At 41.0% G+C, this 27,264-nt stretch overlaps 1 protein-coding gene across 11 annotated transcripts in view; it reads right to left on the minus strand.

Moving 5' to 3' along the window:
- Positions 1-27,264, minus strand: part of immp2l (inner mitochondrial membrane peptidase subunit 2) — a 454,378-nt gene that overhangs the window by 414,568 nt on the left and 12,546 nt on the right. For all 11 annotated transcript variants that reach the window (XR_011346674.1, XR_011346676.1, XR_011346675.1 and 8 more), the window contains exon 4: positions 22,705-22,808. Coding sequence is in view for 7 of the 11 variants with exons in the window: in XM_069903806.1 (XP_069759907.1) it covers positions 22,705-22,808 (104 nt within the window). In the remaining 4 variants the exon portion in view is untranslated. The remainder of the gene's footprint in view (positions 1-22,704; positions 22,809-27,264) is intronic.

The following is a 27,264-nucleotide window of genomic DNA, read 5'->3' on the forward strand; positions in this document are numbered from 1 at the left end:
TCGTACTCTCAAGTTTCCCTGTTTGACAATGCACCCTCAGGGCCCCATCATTTCTTGTGAAGGCCTGCCTGGGTTTAACTTGACAAAATGTACTACTTCATAATTATCTGATTTATATTTCATTCTGCCATTCCTTTGTCCACTTTCCCAGTTGATCAAAATCTATGGTAACCTTACATGATTTTCCTCATTGTTCACCACACCACCAATTCTGATGTCATCCACAACTTTACTCACATGCTGTTACATTTTCATGCAAATCCTACATAGGTATGACAAATCCGCACACTGGTCACACCCTCCTGTCTGATAAATAACCCGCCACTACCACCTTCTGGCTCTAAGCCAATTTTGTATCACACTGGCTAGCTCACCCCTTAATCTGAAACTCCTGGGCAAAATGAAAAGGAACAATATGAATGTTTTTGCCACATTATCAGCTTTTGTCAGCTGTCAAGGATATTCAGAAGCATTCCAAAGCAACTAAAAGTCAAATAAACAATAACACTTTAAAATAAGAACTGAAGTTCAAGTGTATTGTCATCTGTACATATACAGTACAACTCCGATTATCCAAAATGGCCAGGTCCGGGCCCATTTCAAATAAATGGTATTTTGGAGAACTGTTCATTGTTTTATAATTAGCTCAGTAGCAATAGCAAATCACTTGTAACAACAACAAACAACAAGGTAAAGCATTTTAAGCATTAAAATAATGTTTAATTCTCACCAAAAAAATGCTGGGCACCGCCGATCACTGACACTTCCCTACCAACCCCGCTTGTCCCAGGAAGCCTAGGGTCCCGCTCTTGTCCAGGAGCTTGAGATCCCCGCTGCCGCCAGGAGCCCAAGGCCCGCTGCTGTGGCTGCCGGGAGCGCAAGGTCCGCTGCTGCCAGCACCGGGAGCCTGAGGTCTGCTGCCACCATTGCTAGGAGCCCGAGGTCCGCTGCTGCCGCCGCTCGGAGCCCCAACATCCCCAGTAAGTTCAGCTCCGAAAAAATTTAGGATAAGTGGGTATTTTGAAGAATCCGACTTCAGATAATCGGAGTTGTACTGTACAACCCAAGCATACACAGACTCACAGCACACCCAACATACAACTGACTTATATACATATCAAATGATAATGTCAAGGTTCAGACATGACTGCTAGATTTGATCTTGCCTGGTCCTTATGTAGTTATTTCGTGCCTAATTGCTATTTGCCATTTTCCCGTGTCTGCACATTGTTCAAACATATATAGTTTCATTTGTTGAAAAGTTGCAAATGGAACTGAAGAATGAGTGAATTAACATGAGGGATAAATGGAAATAACTGTCCACCAATCTACCTGTAGCAGGTATACACATCCCAATAGCATAGATAGAATGGGCTCCACGCAATCATGCAGAATCAAAGTCCAACCTTTATTGTATGGGATTGCAGACATGCTAAATTGGGCAGATTTAGAACAGATATGGCTGCTGTAAAATGGGTATCAATGAGGTTCTACGGATCATCTTTTCTTTCTTTGGCTTGGCTTCGCGGACGAAGATTTATGGAGGGGGTAAAAGTCCACGTCAGCTGCAGGCTCGTTTGTGGCTGACAAGTCCGATGCGGGACAGGCAGACACGGTTGCAGCGGCTGCAGGGGAAAATTGGTGGGTTCGGGTTGGGTGTTGGGTTTTTCCTCCTTTGCCTTTTGTCAGTGAGGTGGGCTCTGCGGTCTTCTTCAAAGGAGGTTGTGGCATCAGAAAATGTACATTACATAATCTCCCTCACTCAACCCCAGCTCAATGAGAAGAAACAATATCAGGCAACGCTAACAATGATGAGGTGCCAGACGAGCAATTCCTTTTCACAATGTATATGAACAAAAAGTTGAAAAATCACCGTTATTCACATTTTTTGAGAGCTTTAAGGCCTTTTGTTCAACTGTCTAACTTTCATATCTGCTAACTCCTATAACTATGTAAAAGTTTTCCAAATGCTGTCAACTATCACATGACAACCAAGATTTACGTTCAGCAGAACCTCATTGCTCTGAAATTAAAGGCACTTCTTACCCATTCACAGAACATACAGCTCCAAGTAATCTAGTTCTAATTTTATTTAAAGTTGTTTTCTGTGATCTCATGCAATCTCAAATTCAGCATCTCACTGGCTCCTAAACCATTTTGCTGGTTGAGGTCAGACTCTCAGCCATCCTTAGTTTCCCAGACTCCAAGGTTGTTTCAACAGGAACTGATTTCCGGCACATCTCAGTTGGCTGCTCACTGTGGCATCCTGTTTATGGAAAGAATATTCCATCTACTTTGCCTTCGGCCCACGGAAGAAGAAGAAGAAGAAGGAGTGTTTGCTTTCATTCTGCAGAATATTTCCAACATTTGCCTTCGGTTATAAGCCACAGCTCAGACCTGCGTTCCACAGCTTTTGCAAAAGCTTTTTGTGGATTTGTTTTCTTCCTGATTAGTCTCATTAATCCATATACCAGACCAGAGGGCTTTGTAAACAGTATAAAGCCATGGCAATCACTCCATCAGAGATATTCCCTTTATTCTATTTATTCTTGCACCTTCGCTACAATTTCAAATGAACTTGATTTCAGAATTTCCAACTTATGATGAAGGGTTTTCAAAATGAAATGTTAACTATTACACAGGTGTTGCCTAATCTGCTGAGCAGTTCCTGCATTTTTGGAATTTTACACTTTTCTTTCTTTTTTTTTTTAAATTATTTTTCACACTATGAACCATATTGACCAAAATACACATAAACATTTCCCTCTTGACTATAGACAGAGCACACTTTTCTTTCTTCATGCAAGAACAGCAAGCTCTAACTGAATATGTTCTTGCTTTTTAAAAAAATTATTTACTGATGCAATGATTCCAGCATAAAGAAACCTTTGTGAGCAGTTCAGCGCAGTTAGTATGACAAAAATAATTTCATAATTCCTGGACCCAACACACTAATGGCATCATGAAGAAAACACATTAGCGCCTCTGCTTCTACAGCAATTTGCGGAGGTTTGGTATGACATTAGAAACCCTGGCAAATTTCTACAGATGTGTGGTGACTGGCTGCATCTCGACCTTGTATGGAGACACCACAAATACTCCCGAGCATAAAGCACTGCAAAAGATAGTTGACACAGTCCAGGACTTTACAGGCAAAACATTTACGGGGAATACTGCCATCGGAGAGCACCAGCAATCATCAAGGATCCATAACACACGTTCTGTTCTCACTGCTGTCATCAGGAAAGTGGTATAGGTGTCACAAGATTCACACCACCAGGTTCAGAAACAGCTGCTACCCCTCCAGCATCAGACTCCCCAACAATAAACTCAATCAGGGATTCATTTAAGGACTCTTACGTTTGCACTTTATTGTTCTTTTTTTCTTCTCTGTATTTCAGTTTGTTTACATTTATTTATTTGTTTACACATGTACATTGTGTATCAGTTTTTTTTCACTACTATTAATGGTAATTCTGCCAGGAAAAAGAATCTCAGCGTTGTATGTGAAATCTGACAATAAATCTGAAATCTGAAAGTCAAGAATTAATTTAATTTGAACATTAATTTAATTTACAGTTTTCCTATAAAATGCAGTTTTGAACCTTAAATGTCACATTCTATTCAGGAAGAAGGGAAAGAGATAAGGAAAAAAAAAGAAAAGAAAGGAAGCAGCAAGAAAGTTATAAAATCCTGGTAAAGGGATCTGTTCAGGTTTATAGTGTGGGCAAAAATATGGCAAGTGAAGTTTAATCTGACAAAACTGTGAGACATTTACAGGCATATGGAGAAGAAAAGCAGATTATCAATTCAGTTGTGTATTAATTTTATTGTTGGATGTTTTAAGAAATCTGGGACTTCTTGTTCAATCCTTGTGCTCTACCACTGGTCACATGCCTCCAATCATAAAAGCACCATCAGCCTGTGTCACTTATTACCATGCGAGTTTTGCCTCCGACTTGCTCATTTGTGCAGGATCCTGTACACTCTCAACACTTGGACCTTGTCCACTGTACTATCCTCATCTATACACTTGGTTACCTTTTCTGAAAAATTTCAAACTAATTGGTCAATTTGGATCACTCCTTTAAAGATTGCTGACGATTTCTGGTTATTCCCAACCGACAAATGTAGATGAATCCTGTTCCTCCAAGTTTTGTTGTGGATTTGTAGATGCCTCATTTTGGGCTCAGGTTAATGTCATCATTCTCATTCCATTTGGACCATGGACAGTTTTATTTCTGACCAGGGACAGTGACTAACTGTGCAGTGGGAGAAAGGAGCGCATGTTGTGTGGAGCGACGGAGCAGCGAGCAGGGAGAGACGAGGACTTTGTGTGACAAAGGTCACTTGGTATAATCCAAGGCAAAGTTTTGTGAGACAGGGTCACCTGGTGCAACCCCAAAGAGAGCTTCAGAGGTGAGGAGGTCACTGTGAGAAACCTCCTTGTGAGAAAACTGAAGGTGGTCATTACCACACAAGAAACTAAGGAAAGTTTCCTGTATTCACCTGCCAAGGTCATGAGTCTGCTCAGTGACAACACTCATCTCCCTCCACGTTCAACTCAAAGACCTGTGCACAACTGAACTAAGATATTAAAGCCTGGAGAGTGGATTCTGTGGACCGTTCTTTTGACTGACATACTTTACGAGACTGACTTTTTGTTTTGGGAGTTAATTTTGGGCATTTGGGTTTAGACAGTAATGGTCTGAGTATTTTTTTCCACATACACACTATAAATATCCATTGTTAGTATATAGTTGCCATAAAGGCTTATGTTTGGGTGTTGAGTTTATTCAAACAATTGTTAATCAATTTTGAGTTAAACTTAACCCATCATAAAGAAACCTTTGTGAGCAGGTTGTATGGAGACACAACCTGGTTATGGGTCTTTCAATTGCTACTGGTGAGGTGTAACATTTGCCAAGAATAAATGGAGTAAATAGTAAGAAAACAAACTTTGTAATGGAGATTGACAACAATGGATTTGCCCTTCCTTATATAATTGTTAACTGTGGTTTAGTTAGGCATACTTTGTCCTTTGAGTTAGAAAAATGTGGGTGGAAGATCTTAGCAGAAACTTGGAGTGTTCCACTATTTGATGAAACTGAGACAAGACCCTCTGCTCTCTCAGATATCTCATCCATGGAGTTAATTCCTGTGTCCTGGTTAATAATTACCCTCAAAAACACCTAAAAAGCATTACCTGATCATTATCCCAGGGCTATTTGGTGTGTACAAATCTTATGACATTTTTACCATAGTAACAGTATATCAAAATGTATCCCACTGTCCAAAATCCCTTGGGAAGCCATTTGGCATTAAATGCAATGTAAAAATGAACTTATAAAAATAGTTGCATTGCTAATACCTTGATGAACTTTAACCACATTAGTCTGATCTATGGGAGTACTAGTTCTAGAATCACTACCTTCTCAAATCTGAGAACTCAAAGACTGTCCGCAAAAGCTAGCAGTGCAGATTTCCACTTACAAGCCATGAAAAATGTCTGCAGGCAAAAATGATATTCATCTTGTAGATATAGTTGCGGATTTCCAGCATTTACTCAAGATATTAATGGACCAGTCATTCCAGAAGATACAAATGGCTTATATCACCTTTCTCTGAATTGCATTTTATTAAAAATGTAGCATACCAATAGTGTAAAATTTAATTCATTGTTTCATTTCACGACTTTATCTCCCTTTTCACACAAAAAACAAAAAAAACCATTAGTTTTCAGTATTTTAACAATATTCATGTGAATTTATTTGATATTTATATTATTAAAAAATATAATTGAGTGTGAATTGCAGTCTTAATACAGTAAAACCGCTGGTATCCAGAATTCAAAAAACCAGCAGCCTCAAGCAACTGTCCAAAAAAAATCAAGGAAATAACAAAAATTAAAATAAAAAAGAATAAAATAATAAGTGAAACATATTAAAATTGACACGCCTTGCCCTTAGTTTGCCATTCCACCACTCGTTAGCCAGGCGACACCTCCAACCAGTTCCCATCTTGTGTCTAACGTAAACAGTGATTGCATTTCAACAGACATTATTTTGAAGAAATATCCCCTCATAGCCATTACTGCACCAAAAAAAAACAAATCAGGCAGGCGTGAATGTGTAGAGTGGAAGGTAAGAGATATGCAAGAAACTGGAAAAAGGCAAAAGTGCTTATGGAGGAATTAAGCGTTGGCTCATCAGCCATCTATAACATTAAGGGCCCAGTCTTAGAAAATTAATCCATTTTATATGAAGTCATACACCGATAGAATTGTTGAGCCACATCACACGCTTCACACCTCCAAAGTGGACTTACTCCAGGCTCTTTTGTAATGGTTTAGTTTGAAACGGTCAGAAGGTGGTTGCATATCAGGATCCATGTTGCATGAAAAAAGAAAGGAGTTCCATGAGAAGAAAGCAGATTCAAGATTTGTCGTGGTATTTGTATGTTACATTTGTCTCGTGAGAAGAAATCAGCAGATCATGAGGAAGAAGATAAGTTTAGTTTGGCATTGAAAGAGTAAGTCTCAAGCAACCAGAAAATACACTTATCCAGCATCTACCAATTCCCATAGGTGCAGGATACCAGTGGTTTTACTATAATATTGTTAAACAACAGAAAGAAGTTTGCCTTCAAATTAAATAGGCCAATGAAAGTCAACTTGTCTTCAACAGTCAAATAAATTGCATTGCATCAGTAAAAGGATTCCAGGAACTTGCAAACAGCCAATGGGCCTGAGCCAAGTGGTCCAGGGAAATGTGCCAGCCTATATTTAGCCCTCAGAAAACTGAAACATTTCTATTGGAAACCCCCATATTCTTATTCTCCATTAAGACTTGCAAGACCCAGATGGAAGGGTCCTTGTCAAAGTAGCCTTTGGGAAATGGGCTTTGCAATATAATACTGCCAGCATGTATTCCACGACAATGTGGCAGATGGGCCAAAATGACATAGCAAGGAAACATAACAAACTGAATCTAAAATGTGATTAGTAGTCCCCAAAATAATGTTTTTTTTTTAAAGACATGCTATTAGCTCACTAATTTGCAACTGAATTAATTATGAATAATTCACAAATATGGATATTATGTTTTTGTTATTACCAAAGTACAATCAGCGAAGGAAGTCGCAAAACCAGCAGAAAAAGTAAATTCTAGATGAGCAATTTTATCTAATTAATTTTGGTTCGGCAAAATTATAAAACCTGAGAATGTTTAACTGATTTGTGCAGTGTGTGTTTGAAGACACAAAATTAACAAAGCTGCATTCCATTAAAAACAAGCAAGATAACATCAATAACACGTGAACAGAAAGCCATTATCCATCCTATAAAGCCACACATGCTATTGGAAGAGTCACACTTTGACTGTATTAAAATAGTAACTAATTTGTAACCTAATAACAAGAATATTTGCAATGTAACATACTGTGGTAACAAATTATGATTTAGAAAAAAACTATTTTAAAAAGTTAACAAACTTTGTATTGTCTGTAACTCAACCGTTTGAAATAAAAGTTTTAAGGGAACAATGCATGCAACGTATTGGAATCCTTTCTCTTTGAACAGTGTTAGAGGCATTGGTACAAATGTAGAACATATTGTTGAGCTTTATGATAAGAAAATTTCAACAACAATGTTTAGCTATCTCCATATAACTAATTATATTAAGTTAATAATGTGTTATAATGACATTTTTAGTCATTGTTGAAATGAAAGTGTTGAAATCAAATATGGTAACAAAGTAGGAAAATATTAATTTTTTGTTCATGATAATGAATACTGAACAATAATTAACTAGTGTGAATAAATTTAAATGTATTCAAACATTATAACATCACATCTTTAATACAACAATTCACTTTTTTCCTCATAGTTAATTAATTTAACAGCCTCTTTTAACTAAAACCACAAGGAAATAATGAAGGCAGTCTAACACAGTTTCCTGATTCAATGGCGGTATTTAAATGGTCAATACACTCAAATAATTTTTCTGCTTCCACACATTTTATAACTTTATCAGGAAACTTTATTTTGCCTCATTTATCAACAATCTTGCCTTTCGATTCACTCGTGTGAATGAAGAATGCTAAAGCGGTTGACCTGAATCACGAATGGCAAGAGATGGATTACAATGCAAACTGAATTCACGAAAAAATAATTTTCATGACAGGACGAAGGGAGGGATGAAGGAGAGAAAAAGTTAAAATAGTAAAGTTAAAGAACATTCAGTCATAGGTTAGTGAATACAAACTTTGTTCCTCAGTTGTGAACTTTATAAGCACAGAAGCAACAAAGGCTTAGAATCTAAAATCAAAACATGAAAAATTAGAATTGTTCTTTCATTAAATAGCTTCAGTGAAAGAGAAACAGGGTTAATATTCTGGGTCAATTGATCATTGATCTTGACGAACAGATGTTTACTGACTGAAGGAACAGATTAATTTGATTTATTGAAATCCTGTCATTTATATCGCAAATGACATTAAAAGAACGTATCACACCCATTGTATTCTGTTGTGAATGTTTCCTGCTATGACGAAGACATGCAGAATAGATGAATGAAAATGCTCCATTGTATATCAGAGCATATTTTGTCATTTTTTGATTACAGTTTTGTTGAGAAGATAAATATACTGGTCCAAAATAATCATATTAGAATAATGATTACAAACCACTTATGCATCTTTACATCAGACTTAATCATCCAACCAGTTATCTGGTACTAGAAAACAATTTTTAGAATATCCTGCTGAGTTCTAATACTTTGTAACATTAACCATAATCTGCTTATAATTAGTCATAAAGACATACAGCAAGGAAACAGGCTCCTCAGCCTGCTGTGTCTGCACCAACCATCCTTTAAATTTCATCATACATTAATCCGATCTTTTATCCTCCTAACTTTCTCATCAACTAATTCGACCACTCACCCACCTACCAGCATTAATTTACAGGTACAGTCATCAATTAACTTACCAATCCATGTTTTTGGGAAGTCAGAGGAAACTAAACCACCCAGAGGAAATCCACAGGGTCACAGGGAGAACAAATAAACTTCACTCAAAGAGTTCCTGAGGTAAGAATTGAACGAGATATTGGGAGGCAATGACTCTACTACTTGTGCTGTTATGCCGACATGTCACTGCACGCATATCATTGCTTGATTATTGTGGATAAAATCTGCCACCAAACGGCAACAACTGTAGATCTGAACTGTTGCCTTCCACATACTGCTCATAGCAAGACACAGCGGGAAATGCAAACCGTAGCATCACCCCCTTCCAAGATGGAACTCTGCAGATATAAGGCAGAAATGATTTAAGGACTTTATAAATACATGGCAAAGCAAGCACCAAACTGTGTTTGCCATGAATGCCAGCAAAAAATGTAATAGATTTTATTTTTTTAAGAAGTTATTTTAGTTGCTATCTTAACCATGTGTGCTTGCTCCAATCTTATTTTGATTACAAACTTTTTTAAAAGGTGAATAAGGTTAAAGGTTAATAAAGCATGTTTTTACTTTCTTAATTTGCAGACCATCAACAGTCTTTCATGCAATTGGATGCTTAGGTAGTTTAATGATAATACCAAACATCTGAGTGAACTTATGCAAGACAGTTATAGATCAGTAGATATTTGTAGAGAAGTTTTCTTTAAGGTAAGCAGCAAATGTCATGTACCATTGATTTGCAGTATCTACAAATTTCAGGTCACTGTCTCAAATCAATGACTTTTCATTAGAACTGATAAGAATGAAAGGGCTAATTGGGAAAGTTAAATGTTTTTCTCTGTCCACATTCCCAGCATTTTTTCTTAACATTCATTTCAAAACAAAGGAAATATTGCTTTGCTAATCTTCGAATAATGCATTGAGGAGCAAGAGTGAAACAGAAGATGATTGCTCAAGTTCAGGAAATAGTTCAAAGGTACGGAACAAAATCAGCATTGAAATAGGTACAAAAAAGGGACAAGAGTTTCAAACAACTGTTGGCTGGCACTTTCAGTACGAGTTGCTTTTGTTGCTAAAATATAATTATAATAGTTCAGGGAAATTTCTGTTCGTTACATTCCTTGCAGTGGTTCATTTTAATTTTCCATTGTGTCCTCTTGAATCCAAAAATTGTATATTAAAATCCAAATTTAACTTTTGTTAAATACAGTAACAGATTAAAATTACAATAGAACAACATACTTAGATCTTCCAAGTAATCAAGATTATTTGTGGACAAAATTTGCCTCCCATTCAATGAAAACCACTGAACCTTAATCATTCGACATCGCATTATAATTATAATTACCAGACACTGATTTTTCTCCTTGATCTGCTGACCTTTTTTCATAATGATTAAATATAACTATAATATATACAAGTCAAGGAAACCATTTTTGCGCCCTCAATGAAATTAGCAATATCTTCATGTATCTCACAATACAATCCAGCGATGAATATTATTCTGTCCAGTTTTAGAAAGGAAGGTGTATTTATGTTCACTCTGATGAATCCAATGTCTGGAACATCTGTCTTTTTAAAATATTCAGTTCCCTGAATGGTGTCACCTGAAAACCAGTCAGATTTTCAGACATGATCAGATTATGGAGGTACTACTCTCAAAATTGTCATCAACTTGCAATGCAATTGGATGCTTAGGTAATTTAATGATAATACCAAACAATATACAATGCCCCAGTGAAAACTAGAGTAGGAAAGGGTAATTTTGCCCTTCCACCATGTCCAGCCATTAAATAAGGGCTGTGAGCCTCCCAATAGTTTTTATTTCCATCTGTTCTCAATGGGTTTTTTTTCGTGCTGATCTAAAGGAGCAAGGATATATTTTAACAAATATATAGTCTTAGTAAGACCACACATAGAGTACTGTGTGTAACCATGGCTTAAAAAAGAGCAAAGCATTTACTTTCCAAAGAGGAAGTGGGTCAAAGGTTCACACTATTTGTTCCTGGGAGGCAAGGTCAGGACAAGGTATTGGGTGTCTTATGAAACATTAAGGTAAATAAATCTCAAGGGCCTGATTAAATTTATATCAGGGTGCTGAAAGAGGCATGGAGGAGATTGCTGGGGCCTCAGCAGAGTTTTATGTATTTTTTTAAAGCTACTAACATTACCTTTTTATTATCATTAAATTGTATAAGTACATCTGGACAAAACCATATTCTTCAGTCCTAGGTTTAAAACATGCATATATAGTCCAAGCACACATATCTGCAAATGATTTATATGTAGTACATAGATTAAAAATAAATAAATATTGTTTGATTAATAATTGAGTCTTGTATGAGCAGGTCAACAGTTATTCAGCGGTCTCACTGCCTGTGGGAGATCACTTCGCTGAGCACCTTCACTCCATCCGCACCTGTGACAGAGACCTCCCAGTGGCCAATCATTTCAGTTCTGTGTCACACTCCCACACTCACATATCTATCCATGGCCATAATGTACTGTCCCATCAAGCCCACCTGCAAATTGGAGGAACAACACTTGATTTTCCAACTTGGCCCTCTCCAGCCAGATAGCATTAACGTTGACTTTTTCGGCTTCTGCTAACCTACTCTCCTCTTCCTCTTTCTCCCTCCTCCCATCCCTTCCCCTTTTTATTTCACCTAACTCCCTTCATTTAGCCATCCCTCTTCCCCTTGATCTCTACTGTCCCCTTAATCCCTTCTCCACCTATCACCTCCTGCCTTGCGACCACCCCTCCCTCCCCTACTATTTTGTTTGGATGCATACCGACATTTTCCTATACCTTGATGAAGGGCTCAAGCCCGAAACATCAATTATGTATTGTAGTGCGCGATGAAAGAACCAAAGACTTGTTGATCCAAACCAAGGCTTTTATTAACTAAAAGACTGGAGCATAGCACAAGTAGGTCGACCAGTCCAGAATGACCTTGGTGTGGCTAGGAGCAATCCTGCCAGTAGATGTGGCTACACTCTCAGCCAATCACAGTCATCCTACACTACCATCTGTACATATACACATTGGTGATAGAATCTGTACTATCACATTCACCCCTTCTTTGAGAACCGACCCCAGGGTGGATGGAGGTTAGGGGCTGTACCGGTCAGGGGGCCTGACCATCCGGCGTGACCGCCATGGCGCTGGGATTGGGGTTGCCGGAGTCATGTCGCCGGTAGGCCCGTAGGGTGCAGCCACTGCTTCACTCAATTCCCCAATGGAGTTGTCGACAGTCTGGCCTGAACTGGTGGGGTGGTGCTGGTCCCTCTGTTCAAGCACATGACCTGGGGGAGAAGGAATAGGGGGAGGTTGGGTTAAAGGCACTGCTGCGCCTGATCCGGCTTGGGCTAGGTCCCTTACCGAGACTGTGTCCTCCCGCCCGTCTGGGTACTCAACATAGGCATAATGCGGGTTCGCATGGAGCAGAGTCACTCGGTCAACCAAGGGGGTCATTCTTAGAGTACCAGACGTGGCGTCGTAAAAGGACTGGACCGGGAACTGTGAGCCATGCCCGGTATGGTCATTCCCGACTCGGATTTCCTCGGGAAAGAGAACATCCTTTCATGGGGGGTGGCATTGGTCGCGGTCCATAGGAGGGAGCGATGGAGCATAGGGCACTAGTGAGCACATCCTGCCAGTGAGACGTGGGGAGACCTTTGGACCAGAGGGCAAGCGTAACCGCTTTCCAGACAGTGGCATTCTCTCTTTCGACTTGCCCATTACCACATGGGTTATAGCTGGTGGTCCTGCTTGAAGCAATACCATGCTCCAGAAGGTACTGCCGCAGCTCTGCTCTCATGAACGAGGACCCCCTCTCACTGTGGATGTAACTGGGGTACCCAAAGATGCTGTGCAGGGCCTCTATAGCTGAGGAGGCAGTCATGTCCGAGCAGGGCACAGCGAACGGGAAGTGGGAGTACTCGTCGATGGCCGTAAGGATGTAGGTGTTATGGTTGGTCGACGTTAGGGGCCCCTTGAAGTCTACACTGAGACGCTGAAAGGGGCGGGTGGCTTTGATGACGTGGGTGTTCTCCAGACGGAAGAAGTGGGACTTGTACTCAGCGCACACCAGGCAGGCTTGGGTCATGGAGCAAATCTCCTCGACCGTGTAGGGCAGGTTGCGAGCTTTGACAAAGTGCGCGAACCTAGTGACCCCTGGATGACAGAGCTCCTCGTGGAGTCTCTGCAGCCTGTCCAGTTGCATGTTGGTGCAAGTCCCCCTGGAGAGCGCATCTGGCAGGTCGTTGATTTTACCTGGTCGATACAGTATGTCACAATTAAAAGAGGAGAGCTCGATTCTCCACCTGGCGATTTTGTCATTCTTGATCTTACCTCGCTGGGTATTGCTAAACAAAGCGCCTGCCAGTGAGGTAGTGTCTCCAACGACGTACTGCTTCAACTATGGCCTGGGCCTCCTTCTCTACAGAGGAGTGCCGGTTCTCAGGACCCTGGAGGGTTCTGGAGAAGAATGCTACCGGCCGGCCGGCCTAGTTCAAAGTGGCTGCCAGTGCAAAGTCAGACGCATCGCTTTTGACTTGGAACGGAATGGACTCATCGATGGCGTGCAGCGTTGCAGCAGCGATGTTCAATTTGTTGCAGTCGAAGGCTGCTCTGGCTTCGGTTGACAGGGGGAAGGAGGTGGTCTTGATGAGTGGCCGTGCCTTGTCAGCATAGTGTGGAACCCATTGGGCATAGTAAGAGAAAAAACCCAGGCAGCGTCTGAGTGCCTTCTGGGTGTGGGTGAGGGGGGAGGGGGTGGCAAGTCCATGAGGGGACGCATGCGGTCAGGGTCCGGCATGACCACCCCGTTCTCCACCACACAGCCCAGAATTGCGAGCCGAATGGTCCAGAAGACAACTCTCAAGAATAAACTCCAGAGGATTGTTAACTTGGCCTGTGACATCACAGGCACCAGACCACTTAAAAAGCAGTCTCTATCCTCAAAGACTACAAACTAGATCTAGCATTGCAGTCATGGGTCAGAAGCAGGCTGAGTTGTGCCAGTGCTCTCCGTGGCAGTGATTGACATTCTGCCACCAAAGTGGACAAACTTTGGTCTGTCTGCTAGGAAGTCCTAACAGAAGACTGGAGAATAACCAATGTTGTTCCTTCATTTAAGTAGGGATGATCCAAGTTGGCAAGTGGTATGGAAATTACTGGAGAAGATTCTTAGGGTCAGGATTTACTCATATTTGGAAAAGCATGGACTTAATTTATATTTCTTTTCATATTTATTATTTTTTTCTTCTTTTTTTATATGTTAATTAAATAGTCTTATTGTGTTTCTGACTTTCTTTGCCTCTGTACATTGTATATGACAATAAATTTTCAATCAATGCTTCATTGTGAGTTGACATTTCCGGTAACTTTCCATCCTTCCAATTGAAAAACAACTTCATGTGTAGTGACATCCTAAAGTTAATGCTGAAGGCAACAATAATGATGACATTAACTAGCGACACAAGCATACATCGAGTTTTATGGTGCAATTCATTTCAGCATAAAGGTATTTTAGCACTGGGCAAATGAATTTGGTCTCGTTTATACATTCAGGGATGTTGAATTTGAGAATGGAGAGAGTAGGAAAGAAATTCAGGAGGTTTTAAGGGGACAGCATTCAACTTTCATTTCATTGCAAAATCTAGCAGGCTTCTGTGGAAGTCTAAGAAAAGTAGGGACTAACTGCCTCTGGCCATTTTCACGCCATCAGAAATGTGCAATCAAAAGGCACTTTCAGGTGGCCAATTGCCCCGCACGAAAAGCCACATGTTTAGGCAATATGCGGCTGTTTTGAAGCCACCTGAAAGTGCAGGAAGCGCTCTTAAGGCGAGCTACGTAACCCTCCTCCGAGAGGGATAATCAGCTCAGCTCAGTGGCTCCCCCAGCCACCTGAAAGCGGACGTTAAAGGGTCAGGCTGCTGATCACAGCTGACACTGGGCAGGAGCCGGATTGTGCTCAGAGCCGCATCCTGTGGAGCTGTGTCCTTCAGGTGGCCAGCGTTGCACTTTAAACGCTGTTACCTGAATGGCAATTTAAAGGGCTGCTTCTGCTTCTTCAGGTGCATTCTTAGTGTAGAATGTACCCTAAAAAGCCTATTGTCTATTTACAGTAAAAATTATGGCTCCTTGAGCCACCAAATCCCTACTGATGTTCCAGCTGCCTATTCAATCGAGTCGCAGCACCTAATACCCACCCTATTTACCTCAAATATTCATACAACTTCCCAAAAAGTATTGATCAGTATATGTCACAACCCTTCCCTATGGCTAAACATTCCCTCCTTTCTTAATTATCCACACTGAATTTCTTGCTAATTTTCTTCCTTACAATCCTTCACACTGCTACAAAATCCTCTACTTCTGTATTGTAAGAAAATACTTAAATGATTCCTTCTGTGCCACTGTTATGCTATGATTTGGTCCTGAGACCGATCCTACCCATTGCCCTTTGCATGCTCCCCATTTCACTCTACCTTGATCAGTCAATGAGATTGATGGCTGTTCCAGTCTATAGTTAGTAAAAGCCTGTCATCTTCACAACTTCAATCTTTTGTGATTATTGATCGTCTAAACTCATTTGAACTCTGGCTACGCTGCTTTGAAGACTTGCTGAGAGTGGCCAAGGACGTTATTACCATGGTTGAAAACTGAGGCTTCTCTTCTCACAAATCAGACCCCTGGTATTCCCAATTATCAACGATGCCAGCTTGTACACGGAGGCTACGGGAAACTGAAGGTCCAGTATCACAGGAGGATAACCCTCCTCCGGTGAGTCAAGTGCCAAGTATCTGCGGGCACTCTGGAACCTATGCAGAGCATGTGACTGCAAGGATGTGATGGGCGCCCAGAATGTTGAAGACCTCATCCAGGACGCTAATGTGGCTGGCATCCGCTCTGGATGCATATGGCAGAGTCTCCTAGAACAAAAGGTACTTGTTCTACAGAGGGCGGTTGAACTGACAGAGAGGCTGGAGGTGACCCTCCAAAACTCAGATCATTACTCAGCCGTCTCTTAGCCAGTGCAGGCACCATTATCTTGGGACAAGGGATCATCCCGCACCATGAGCAACTGGTCGTTGATACTATCCCACTCCTCTAGTGATCTGACCTTGGCCACCGCTGCAGGTGATCACTTCAAGTGCTACTTCTATGGGCAGGGCAAGCACCCGAGTAAACGCTGCCCTGCCAAAGAGGTGGTATGTGCTAGATGCAGAAAAAAATGAAATTATGCCAAAGTCTGCCAGTCTAAACCATCCACGAAACCCAGCAGCGCTGTGTGCAGACAGTTACCAATTTGGACAGCACGATTGGCGCCATCTCCATGTGCAAGTCATGGGGGCCACCATTTTGGACCGCACGACAAACGTCATCTTCTCAGGCCTAGGACACCATGGGGAACAGCAAAGGGCAGCTATCTTAGGATCATGAGCACCAATCGAACTCAGACAGCAAGTCTATACTAGCCTCCATCACCCTGAACCAAGAGGGACCACTTGAATTCGCCAGAGCTATGATGGACATCCAGGTAAATGGGTGTGTTATGAACTGTTTATTTGATAGCAGGAGTACAGAAAGTGTTGTTTACCCCGATACTGCTAAGCGCCTATCCCTCAAGGTACAGACTGCCAAACACAAAATATCACTTGCATCCAAATCCCAGATGGCAGCCATCCATAGTGACCCTGACCATTGGAGGCATAGTTTACAAATATTTTAGGCTATTCGTCATGCCACAACTCTGCTCCCTTGCTACTGGGGATGGACTTCCAGTGGCAACTTCAGAAAGTTACATTGAAATTCAATGGGCCCCATCCTCCCCTCACCATTTGCAATGCACAGTTCCCAAATGGTCCTCTGCATGTGACCTGTAGCCTCCCTACTCCAGGTGGACCATCCCCCAACAGCACCCCCCCCCCAGCTGTTTGCCAACCTCACCCCCAACTGCAAGCCGGTAGCCACCAGGAGCAGATAATACTGCGGCACAGAAAAGGCATTCATTAAGTCAGAGTTTCAGCGTTTGTTGGGCGAGGGCACCATCAATGCCAGCAATAGCCCTGGGAAAATAATAGAATGGTCATAGATAACAGCCAGACCATCAACCGATACACACAACTCAATGCATACACCCCTCCACGCATAGCCACTATGGTCAACCATACTGTACAATATTAGGTATTCTCCACAATTGACCTGAAGTCAGCATATCACCAGCTCCCGATCCGCCCAGAGAAGTGCCAATATACCGCATTCGAGGCAGATGGCCACCTCTATCACTTCCTCCAGGTCCCTTTTGGTGTTACCAATGGGGTCTCCATTTTCCAGCAGGAGATGGACCACATAGTGGACCACTATAAACTGCCACTTTTCCAGACCTTGATAATGTGACCATCTACGGCCATTTGACCATATCAAGGACAACAAGCCAACCATGCATGGAATAGATGAGTCCACACTGTTTCAAGAGGAGACCAATACGTCTGACTTGGCCCTGGGTGCCACACTCAACCAAGTGGGCACCTTCTTCTCACGCACGCTCCAAGGCCCTGAAGTTCACCACTCCTCAGTCGAAAGGGAGGCCCAGGCCATCATGGAGGCAGTATGACACTGGAGGCACTACCTCGCTGGAATACGATTCACCCTCCTCGCGGATCAGCGAGCGGTCGCATTCATGTTTAATACTAAGCAGAGGGCAAGATTAAGTACAATAAAATCTAATTGTTCACTTACAAATACGATCTCCTCTACCAGCCTGGAAATGCAACGAGTTCCCGGACGCTCTATCCTGTGGAACTTGTGCAAGCGTCCAAACGGACAGACTGCAGACCCTCCATAATAATCTCGGAACCTACCATACTTCACTGAGGAAGTCTGGACAATGACTAAAAACTGCCAGGTCTGTGCCGAAGGCAAACCACAATTTTACCAACCGGACAAGGCACACCTGATCAAAGCTACCCGCCACTTCGAGTGCTTAAGCAGTGATTTCAAGTGGCCCCTCCACTCCTCCAACCGGAATGTCTACTTCCTTACAATCATCGACGAATACTCACATTTCCCTTTCGCCATGCCCTGCCCAATCATGACCATGGCTACAGTTATCAAGGCCCTCCACATCATCTTTATGCACCCTGGCTTCATCTAGAGTGACCAGGGGACCTCATTCATGAGTAATGAGCTGTGGTAGTACCTGCTAGTCAGGGCATTGCCACGAGCAGAACCACCAGCTACAACCCTAGCGGGAATGGGCAAATGGAAAGGGAGAATACATGGTCTGGAAAACCATCTTCCTGCCACTAAAATTACGAGGCCTTCCCGTATCCCAATGGCAAGAAGTCCTCCCAGATGTATTCCACTCCATTTGGTCACTTTTATGTATGGCCACTAACAACACACCTCATGAATGGATGTTTGTTTTCCCTAGGAAGTCTGCATCAGGGACTATGCTGCCTGCCTGGCTTACTTCCGGGGACTGTTCCTGCTTTGAAACTATTCCAGGCAATCTAAGACTGATCAACTGGTTGAGAGGGTCCGCCTTTTCTATGCTAACACCCAAAATGCCTACGCGGTCTCAATCTGGGATCCGGCATCCCCTCCGACCACCAATGACCACATGTTTCCCCCTCCCTCCCGCTACCTTAGGGGTCTCTGAGCCTGTGATTGACCTCTCTCCACCCCTGGCTACTGTTGTCACCCATGATGCTCATACTCCTTTATCCCCTTCACCCGTTCCACCACCACCTTCCCCCCACCCATGAACTGTAACCAGTGACGGCAGGCCAACCCCACAAGCTGCTCAGGGCACTATGGCAATGCCCCGACCATTACCACATTGTTCACTGTGACAAAGGTGAACCCCCCCCCCCCAACTGACAGACTTAATCTGTAAAATGTATATTTGCTTCATTTTCTTTTCTTCTCACCCCACAGAAGGGTAAAATGTGGTAAACCACTGTTATGCTATGTTATGTACAGGTACATGGATGCAGGAAAAATAGTGGGTCATGGATGTGAGATAGGGATTGTTTAGTTTGTTGAGTAGGTTGAATAATATGGAGTCCTGAACTATGCTGTCATGTTGTATGGTCCAACTTCCCAAAATTAATATTATAAAGATGGAGGTATCTAATTTTTGAGAACCATTTTTTAGTTTTTTTCTACCTATTGATTCATATTTTCCTCAGGAAACAATATATGATACTTTCCAGCAATACTTTTAAAGCTGACAGGTGTAATCCACCCCCATCATATTATTCATCAGACTTGCCCACTCTATGTTTGAAAGCTGTGATGGAGGGTCTATGAGATCATATGAACTGTCAGTAATTTACGCTGCAAACAATATTGTGGCAGTGAATGAAATATGGTGACGATGAAAATAACATCAAATAATTCAGTCTTTCTGTCAACACACTGTAGGTAAAAGATGGAAGAGTTAAAAGGACTAATTCAAAAATATTACTCAACAATGTTTCTTATAAATGCACAAATGATGCAGAAAATTGTTCTGATGACTGAGTTTCACGCAGATAATTGTACAATTATCAGAGAAAATGCTAATTCAACTAATTTTTGCATCATATAAATGATGTTTAGTCACTTTACATCTCTCTTCAAGAACAGCAGAAATGATAGCTGTGAAAATGCTTCCAAAAGGTAATTTTCCATTTACTGGAGATCCAGACATTTGATAATAAATGCTCAATGAATTTAATTAGTGAATTTCAAATAGTCTATCTTTTATTTGAACAAAATAAAGCATTATTTCACCTGTTTAAAACTGTAAATATTTAATCAGCTACACACTGCCATCTTGTGGATTATTAAAGATTTTCACCCTCACATGAGAACTCACACAAACAATATCAGATGCCCCAAAAAGAGAAAAATGAAGTTATTTGCCCCAAATTGCAGATTTTATATACACACAGACAAACCCATTTGTGCACATCTGTTTGCAGTGTGTGCCGTGTGTCTGTGCAGTGAGCATATGGAGTGTGTGCTTGCATGTGTGTGGGATGTGTCTGTGCGTGTGTGTGTGTGTGTGTGTGTGTGTGTGTGTGTGTGTGTGTGTGTGTGTGTGTGTGTGTGTGTGTGTGTAAGTACATTCATACACTTACAAACCCAACATTTTGGTTATATATTATATATAATTTGGTTTGCTACTGTTAGATACAACTTCCATGCACAATGTTTCTCAAAGAGCAGATCACAAAAATGGATTGCACGTAGCAAAATAAAAGATGGAGTATAATGAAGTGAAACAGTTTTCAAATATTTTTTTCTAATTCTGATGGAAACCGAGCAATAAATAATGAGTTACTTTGACCAAGACTAAACATGCTGTTGTTTTGTTCTCATGTTTATCATCCTGGTTCATTCACCTGAATCAAACACAAGTAATTAATCAGTGGAAGATAACTATCCTCTGAGCATGTAATGACATTTAGTTTTCTGTAAGATAGTGTTCTTCTATCAAATCATCTCTTCACTTTAGCTGGTTTTAGTAAAGAAAAACTTCCTGCATTATAAATCCTGAAGAAGCACTCAACAGGTCTGGCAGAATTATGGAAAGATAAGCAAAATTTACTTTTGAGGCTAATTACTTCATCAGATCTGGTTTTTACATCATTTGATGTTATTGGGAATCATAGAAATATTGTCTAGGATTCACAAATTTTCTCTAACATATCATGGCTTTCAAAAAATCCCTCAAACTGAAGTTCAAACACATTTATTTTATGGAGATAAAAAGGGTTTCAGCCAAGATAAGAAGGTACAAAATGGCTGCTTTAAACATACAAGTGTCAGAACATCTCATCTTTGGTTGTTTGCAATGGAAGCTTGGTATGGCAACTTTTTATAGCTTTTATAAGAACAAATATTAATATTATTATCACAAAAGAATATCACAAATCTTATGTGGAAAGCATCAGTGGGAAAATTTAAGCAAGTGTCAAAGACAAAGTTTGTGCTTTCATTTCCAATGACCTTTTGACAAATTGACTTCTTAGCCATTAAACACTCCAGCTGCTCAGTAAAAAAATGCCCCGTTTCAATTCCATATCAAAATTAAAAATACATTATAGAAAGTCACAGATCAAGTCCATGTTTTGTGACAACAAAATTAAATTCAGTGAATGGTTTGACTTAATTTAATAGAAGGAAGAGATGTTATTTAAAGTAGCATACTGACACGTTTAATTTTTGTATCAACTAAAAGAGAGATTAGCCTCACACCTCAATACCATCAACACTGTTAATACTGTTTCCACATGAAAATATTTTTTTGAACACCATCATGCATGATGGTTCATACAATTTATTAACTGACTTGATCAGATCATTTATGTAGCTGCTCCATCAGGAACTCAAAATCTATATTCTAAGATGTCAACTTGCCATCTCCTTTACAACTCAGAGCAGCAAACATTCTAGGGTCCGTAAAGTACAGGATATACACTCAAAGTACAATTTCTGCATGTTGTTAACAAGTATAGGTCAACTTTAAGATCCAACAATTTGCATGTACAATGCTCCATTAATGTCAAAAACAGTCTGCTGTATTTGATAAAAGAACAAAAACAAACTGTAGCACCTCTAAAATACACCAATTTTCATGAGAACATTATCAAAGTTTACTCCAAGCTATATAAAGAAATAGTGCAGCACAGCTGTCAATGGTGGAAGAAGGACATCTGGAGATTATCAAAAGACCAGACATGGATGTGCATAGGTATGTCTGATGAAAAAAATACTGGGGAAGCTTAGAAACACAGGGCCAGTGGAAGCCATGGAGGGGACTGTAAACAAAGGTGAGAATTTTAAAACTAAAATGCTCTTAAATGAAGAACCAACATTGGGTATGAACCACCCGAGATCTGGATGAGTGTGACATTGATCTTTCCTCTGTAGATGACAAAAGAAGGGATGTTTGGCAGAAGCACATTAGAATAGATAAACTTATAGATAATAAAATCAAAGAAAGATTTTATGAGCAGATGTCTTAAACCAAGGAAGAAAAATTGCCTTCGTGATAATGCTAATTTGAGGTTGAAAGATCACCTCAGAGTCAAAATATTATCACCATTGAGAACATTTTGATTCCAGTTCAGATGGACACCAAAATCACAGGGATAATCTTGCAAGAATGTCATGGTTTCAGAAAATAAAAGTTTGGGTTAAACCAAGGAAAGATTGATGAGGAAATTCTCGAACAGGTTTTTTTTTAAGAGTGCAGATTTCACAGGCAGTAGCCCACCACCTGTAAACACTAAATTTTAACATGGAGGTTTGGCCTTGTTGGTGCGAAGAATCGCAGAGAACAGCAATGGATTTTTGAAAGCCAGCAAAGCCTATTTTTGTTAACTGATAAGGATGTTTCTGAATTTCTCTGACACACAGAGATGTTTAAAATAAGATTCTGCCCTTCACAAAAAAATTAATTTGTAAACTTTCCAACTCATGATTACTTTGATCTGGAATATCTACTAAAAAGCTAGAAACTACTGAAGCATAGAAAAACAGTCACGTGCATGTTAGTTTGTGAAATCTATCATTTTCATAAATAAAAGATATTTCATCATGGACCATAAAAAGCAGAGCCAGTACATGAAGCAAAAGTAGTTATGTAATGATAGACAAAAGCAATCTGTAATTTCCAAAATTAACAAATAGTTGACTAAACATTTAATTTAAAACAAAGATAAATGTGTTACTTACACGAGAGATACAATGTCACCTCGCTCGACTTCATATTTCCTCACACTCCATCGGTTCAAAAGCACTATATCACATGTAGTTCCTCCAGGAGGGTTCAATGATGGCTAAGAAGATAGAAGACAGAAGTGTCGAAGATTGAAGTACAACTGATATAAATATAACAGGTAATAAGTAGGAAATATATTAATTTTAATTCTTAAAGGATCAACTGAAGAAAGAAAACAAATCATCCTTGAAGATGGAATAATTTACCATAATTTTTCAACTGTGGCGGCCGGTGAACCGGCCCCACTTGTATCACCACGTGGCGGGGCAGCCATGGGGAAATGGCGTCGTCAGAGGTTTCTCTCTGACTCCAACATCACTTCCAGCGCGCACCCTGGGCAGTGATTATGATGTCACAATGCACCAGGTGACTGAGCTCGTGCTGCCTTTAGAGGGGCGCGCTGAATTGGAATAAAAACATTCGTTAATGACCCTCAAGGTGGTGGCTGTGTTTCTTCCGCTGCTCACACCGCCACACCACATAGTTTAAATACTGGGTTTTTTTTAAAAAAACAATAAAATCTACATTTAAATTTAACACTGTAACTTCCCAACCTCTCTGAAAAGGGCTCCAAGTTCATCATATCCATTTTGACTCAGACCCCACACTTAAATATTGTAATATTTAATCTCAAAACAGTTTCAAATAAAATCTATTGTCAGAGCTGAAACTTTTCAGCTCTGCCAACATTCTCAGACATCTTCTCAGGGCCTTCTCCAACAATGGAAACAAGACTCTAATGCAGAATTCTTGAAACCTGATGCTTATATTCCAGATCTCAGACAATGTTGCTAAGGATGCACAGACCACCTTAATTCTTTTTTTTACAACTCTTCTCCTATGGTCAGAAATCTATATATAACCATATAACAATTACAGCACGGAAACAGGCCAATTTGGCCCTTCTAGTCCGCACTGATCCAAGTACCTTCCTCTAATCCCACTTACCAGCACTCTGCCCATATCCCTCCATCCCCCTCCCATCTATATACTTATCCAACTCTTTCTTAAATGACAAAATTGACCCTGGCTCCACCACCTTTCCCGGAAGCCGATTCCACACAGTAACCACTCTCTGAGTAAAAAAGGTTCCCTCTCATGTTACTCCTAAACCTTTGCCCGTCAACTCTCAACCCATGACATTTTATATCCATCTCTCCTACTCTCAATGGGAAAAGTCTATCCACATCAATTCTATCTTTCCCTCTCATTATCTTAAACACCTCTATCAAATCCCCTCTCATCCTTCTACGTTCCAAGGAATAAAGACGTAATTTCCTCAATCTTTCCTTGTATTCCAGATGCTGAAACCCAGGCAACATTTTTGTAAATCTTCTCTGCACTCTCTCTACCTTGTTAATATCCTTCCTATAAATCGGTGACCAAAACTGCACACAGTACTCTAAATTTGGCCTCACCAATGCCTTGTACAGTTTTATCATTACTTCCCAATTCCTATATTCTTGGCACTGATTTATATAGGCAAGCATACTAAAGGCCTTCTTCACCACCCTATCCACATGCGCTCCTACCTTCAGGGAACAATGCACCATTATTCCTAGATCTTTCTGCTCCACTGCATTCTTCAATGCCCTCCCATTTACCACATATGCCTTGCTTTGATTATTCTTTCCAAAATGAAGCACCTCACACTTATCAGCATTAAACTCCATCTGCCATCTTTCTCCCCTCTCCTCTAAGCAATTTAAATTCCTCTGCAATCTTTGAAAGCCCTCTTCATCATCCACAATTCCCCCTATTTTAGTATCATCTGCATATTTACTAATCCAATTTACCACCCCATCCTCCAGATCATTAATATATTTGACAAACAGCAATGGTTCCAAAACCGAACCCTGAGGTACACCACTTGTTACCGGCCTCCATCCTGACAAACAATTATCTACTACTATTCTCTGGCACCTTCCTTCCAGCCACTGTTGAATCCATTTGACTATCTCCAAATGGATACCCAAGAACTTAGCCTTCCTAACTAACCTCCCATGTGGAACCTTATCAAAGGCCTTACTGAAGTCCATATAGACAACATCCACTGCTCTACCCTCATCAACATTCCTAGTCACCTCTTCAAAAAATTCACCAAGATTGGTCAAATACAATCCTCCACGCACAAATCCATGTTGAGTGTCTCTGATCAGACCCTGTTCCTCCTTATACTTATACTATCTCTAAGAACGCTTTCCATCAATTTACCTACCACAGATGTCAAATTTACAGGCCGATAATTGCTAGGCTTGCTCCTCGAACCCTTTTTAAACAAAGGAACCACATACGCAACACGCCAATTCTCCGGCACTATACCCATCTCTAATGAGATTTGAAAAATCACTGCCAGAGCCTCCGCTATTTCCTCACTAACTTCTCTCAAGGTCCTGGGGAAAATCTTGTCATTATCCGCCTTTATATGTTTCAAAAGCTCCAGTACTACCTTTCTTAATCACTATTTACCCCCTTTGCTTCCTTTACCCCACACAGTTCAATATCATTCTCCTCAGTAAATACTGAGGAAAATAAATTGTTTAAGACCTCCCCCATCTCTTTTGGCTCCACACACATTTGTCCTTTCTGATTCTCTATTGAACCAATTTTATCTCTCACTTTCCTTTTGCTATTTACATATTTGTAGAAACCCTTTGGATTTATTTTCACCCTGCTTGCTATAGCCACCTAATACCTTCTTTTAGCTTTTCTAATTTCTTTCTTAAGATTCTTTTTACATTCAATATAGTACCCAAACATCTTTTTCCCCTGTTCTTGTATTTATTGTAGTACTCCCTCTTTCTTCAAACCAATTTTTCAATATCCCTTGAGAACCATGGCTCTCTCAAACTTTTGACCTTACCTTTCAACCGAACAGGTATATAAAGATTTTGTTATCTTTAAAATCTCTCCTTTAAAAGAGCTCCATTTCTCTATTACATCCTTCCCAGAAAACAAATTGTCCCAATCCACCCCTTGTAAATCTTTTCGCATCTCCTCAATCCTAGCTTTTCCCCACTCAAAATCCTCAACTCTGGAACCAGACCTATCCTTTTCCATAAGTAGCTTGAAGCTAATGGCACTAAGATCACTGGATCCGAAGTGCTCCCCCACACATACCTCTGCCACCTGACCCATCTCATTCCCCAACAGTAAATCCAACACAGCTCCCTCTCTAGTTGGTACTTCCACGTATTGATGTAAAAAGCTATCCTGCACACATTTTACAAACTCCAACCCATCCAGCCCTTTCACGGAATGGGTTTCCCAATCAATATTCGGAAAATTAAAATTCCCCCCACAATCACTACCCTGTGCTTATTACAATTATCTGCTATCTCCCTACTAATTTGTTCCTCTAATTCACGTTCCCCATTCGGTGGTCTATAATACACCCCTATAATTGTAACTTCCCCTTTCCCATTCCTCAATTCCACCCAAATAGCCTCCCTGGATGAGCCTTCTATTCTATCGCACCTTAGCACTGCTGTAATATTTTCTCGAACAAGTAGTGCAACCCCACCCACTCTCGCACCCCTCCCCACCCCACCATGGTTCTATCACACCTAAAGCAACTAAATCCAGGAATATTTAGCTGCCAGTTACATCCCTCATGTTTCACTAATTGCTACCATGTCATACTTTCAAGTGTCAATCCATACCTTCAGCTTATCCACCTTCTTTACAATACTACTAGCATTAAAATATATGCATTTTAGAGATTTCCCACTTTTTACTTCCTGTATGCCCCTATCTTTCATTTTGGATCTCCCGGAGTTTGCGCTGAAGATGGCTGCATGCGCGACGGAAGGCTTGTTTCTTCTCTGGACAGGACGGCTTTGTAAGGTGAGCCTGGTGGGCAGCTCGCTTCTTTGCCAGCAGCTCCTGGATTTCCTGGCTGTTTTCGTCAAACCAGTCCTTGTTTTTCCTGGAGGAGAAGCCCAGTACCTCTTCAGTGGATTGCAGTATGGTAGTCTTCAACTGATCCCAGAGGGTTTCAGGGGACGGGTCCGTGAGGCGGGTTGCAACGTCGAGCTTTGCTTTGAGGTTTGCCTGGAAGTTTCCTCTCGCTTCGTCTGACTGCAGTTTTCCAACATTGAACCTCTTTCTGGGGGCTTTATTGTTCCTGGGCTTTGGCTTGAAGTGAAGGTTGAGCTTGCAGCGAACCAGCCGGTGGTCAGTGTGGCATTCCGCGCTAGGCATGACCCTGGTGTGGAGCACATCTTGTTTGTCACACCAAACAACGAACGCCAAACGAACACAGCTCAGCGCGGACATTGGCGACTTCAGGGGTTTCTACGAGGCTCTAAAGGCTGTGTACGGCCCCTCACCCCAAGTCCAAAGCCCGCTGCGCAGCTCAGACGGCAAAGTCCTCCTCAGCGACAAGATCTCCATCCTCAACCGATGGTCAGAACACTTCCAATCTCTTTTCAGTACCAACCGCTCAGTCCAAGATTCCGCCCTGCTCCAGCTCCCTCAACAGCCCCTAAGGCTAGAGCTGGATGAGGTTCCCA

Source organism: Narcine bancroftii, chromosome 11 (genome assembly GCF_036971445.1).
Source record: "Narcine bancroftii isolate sNarBan1 chromosome 11, sNarBan1.hap1, whole genome shotgun sequence".
NCBI classification, from domain to species: domain Eukaryota; kingdom Metazoa; phylum Chordata; class Chondrichthyes; order Torpediniformes; family Narcinidae; genus Narcine; species Narcine bancroftii.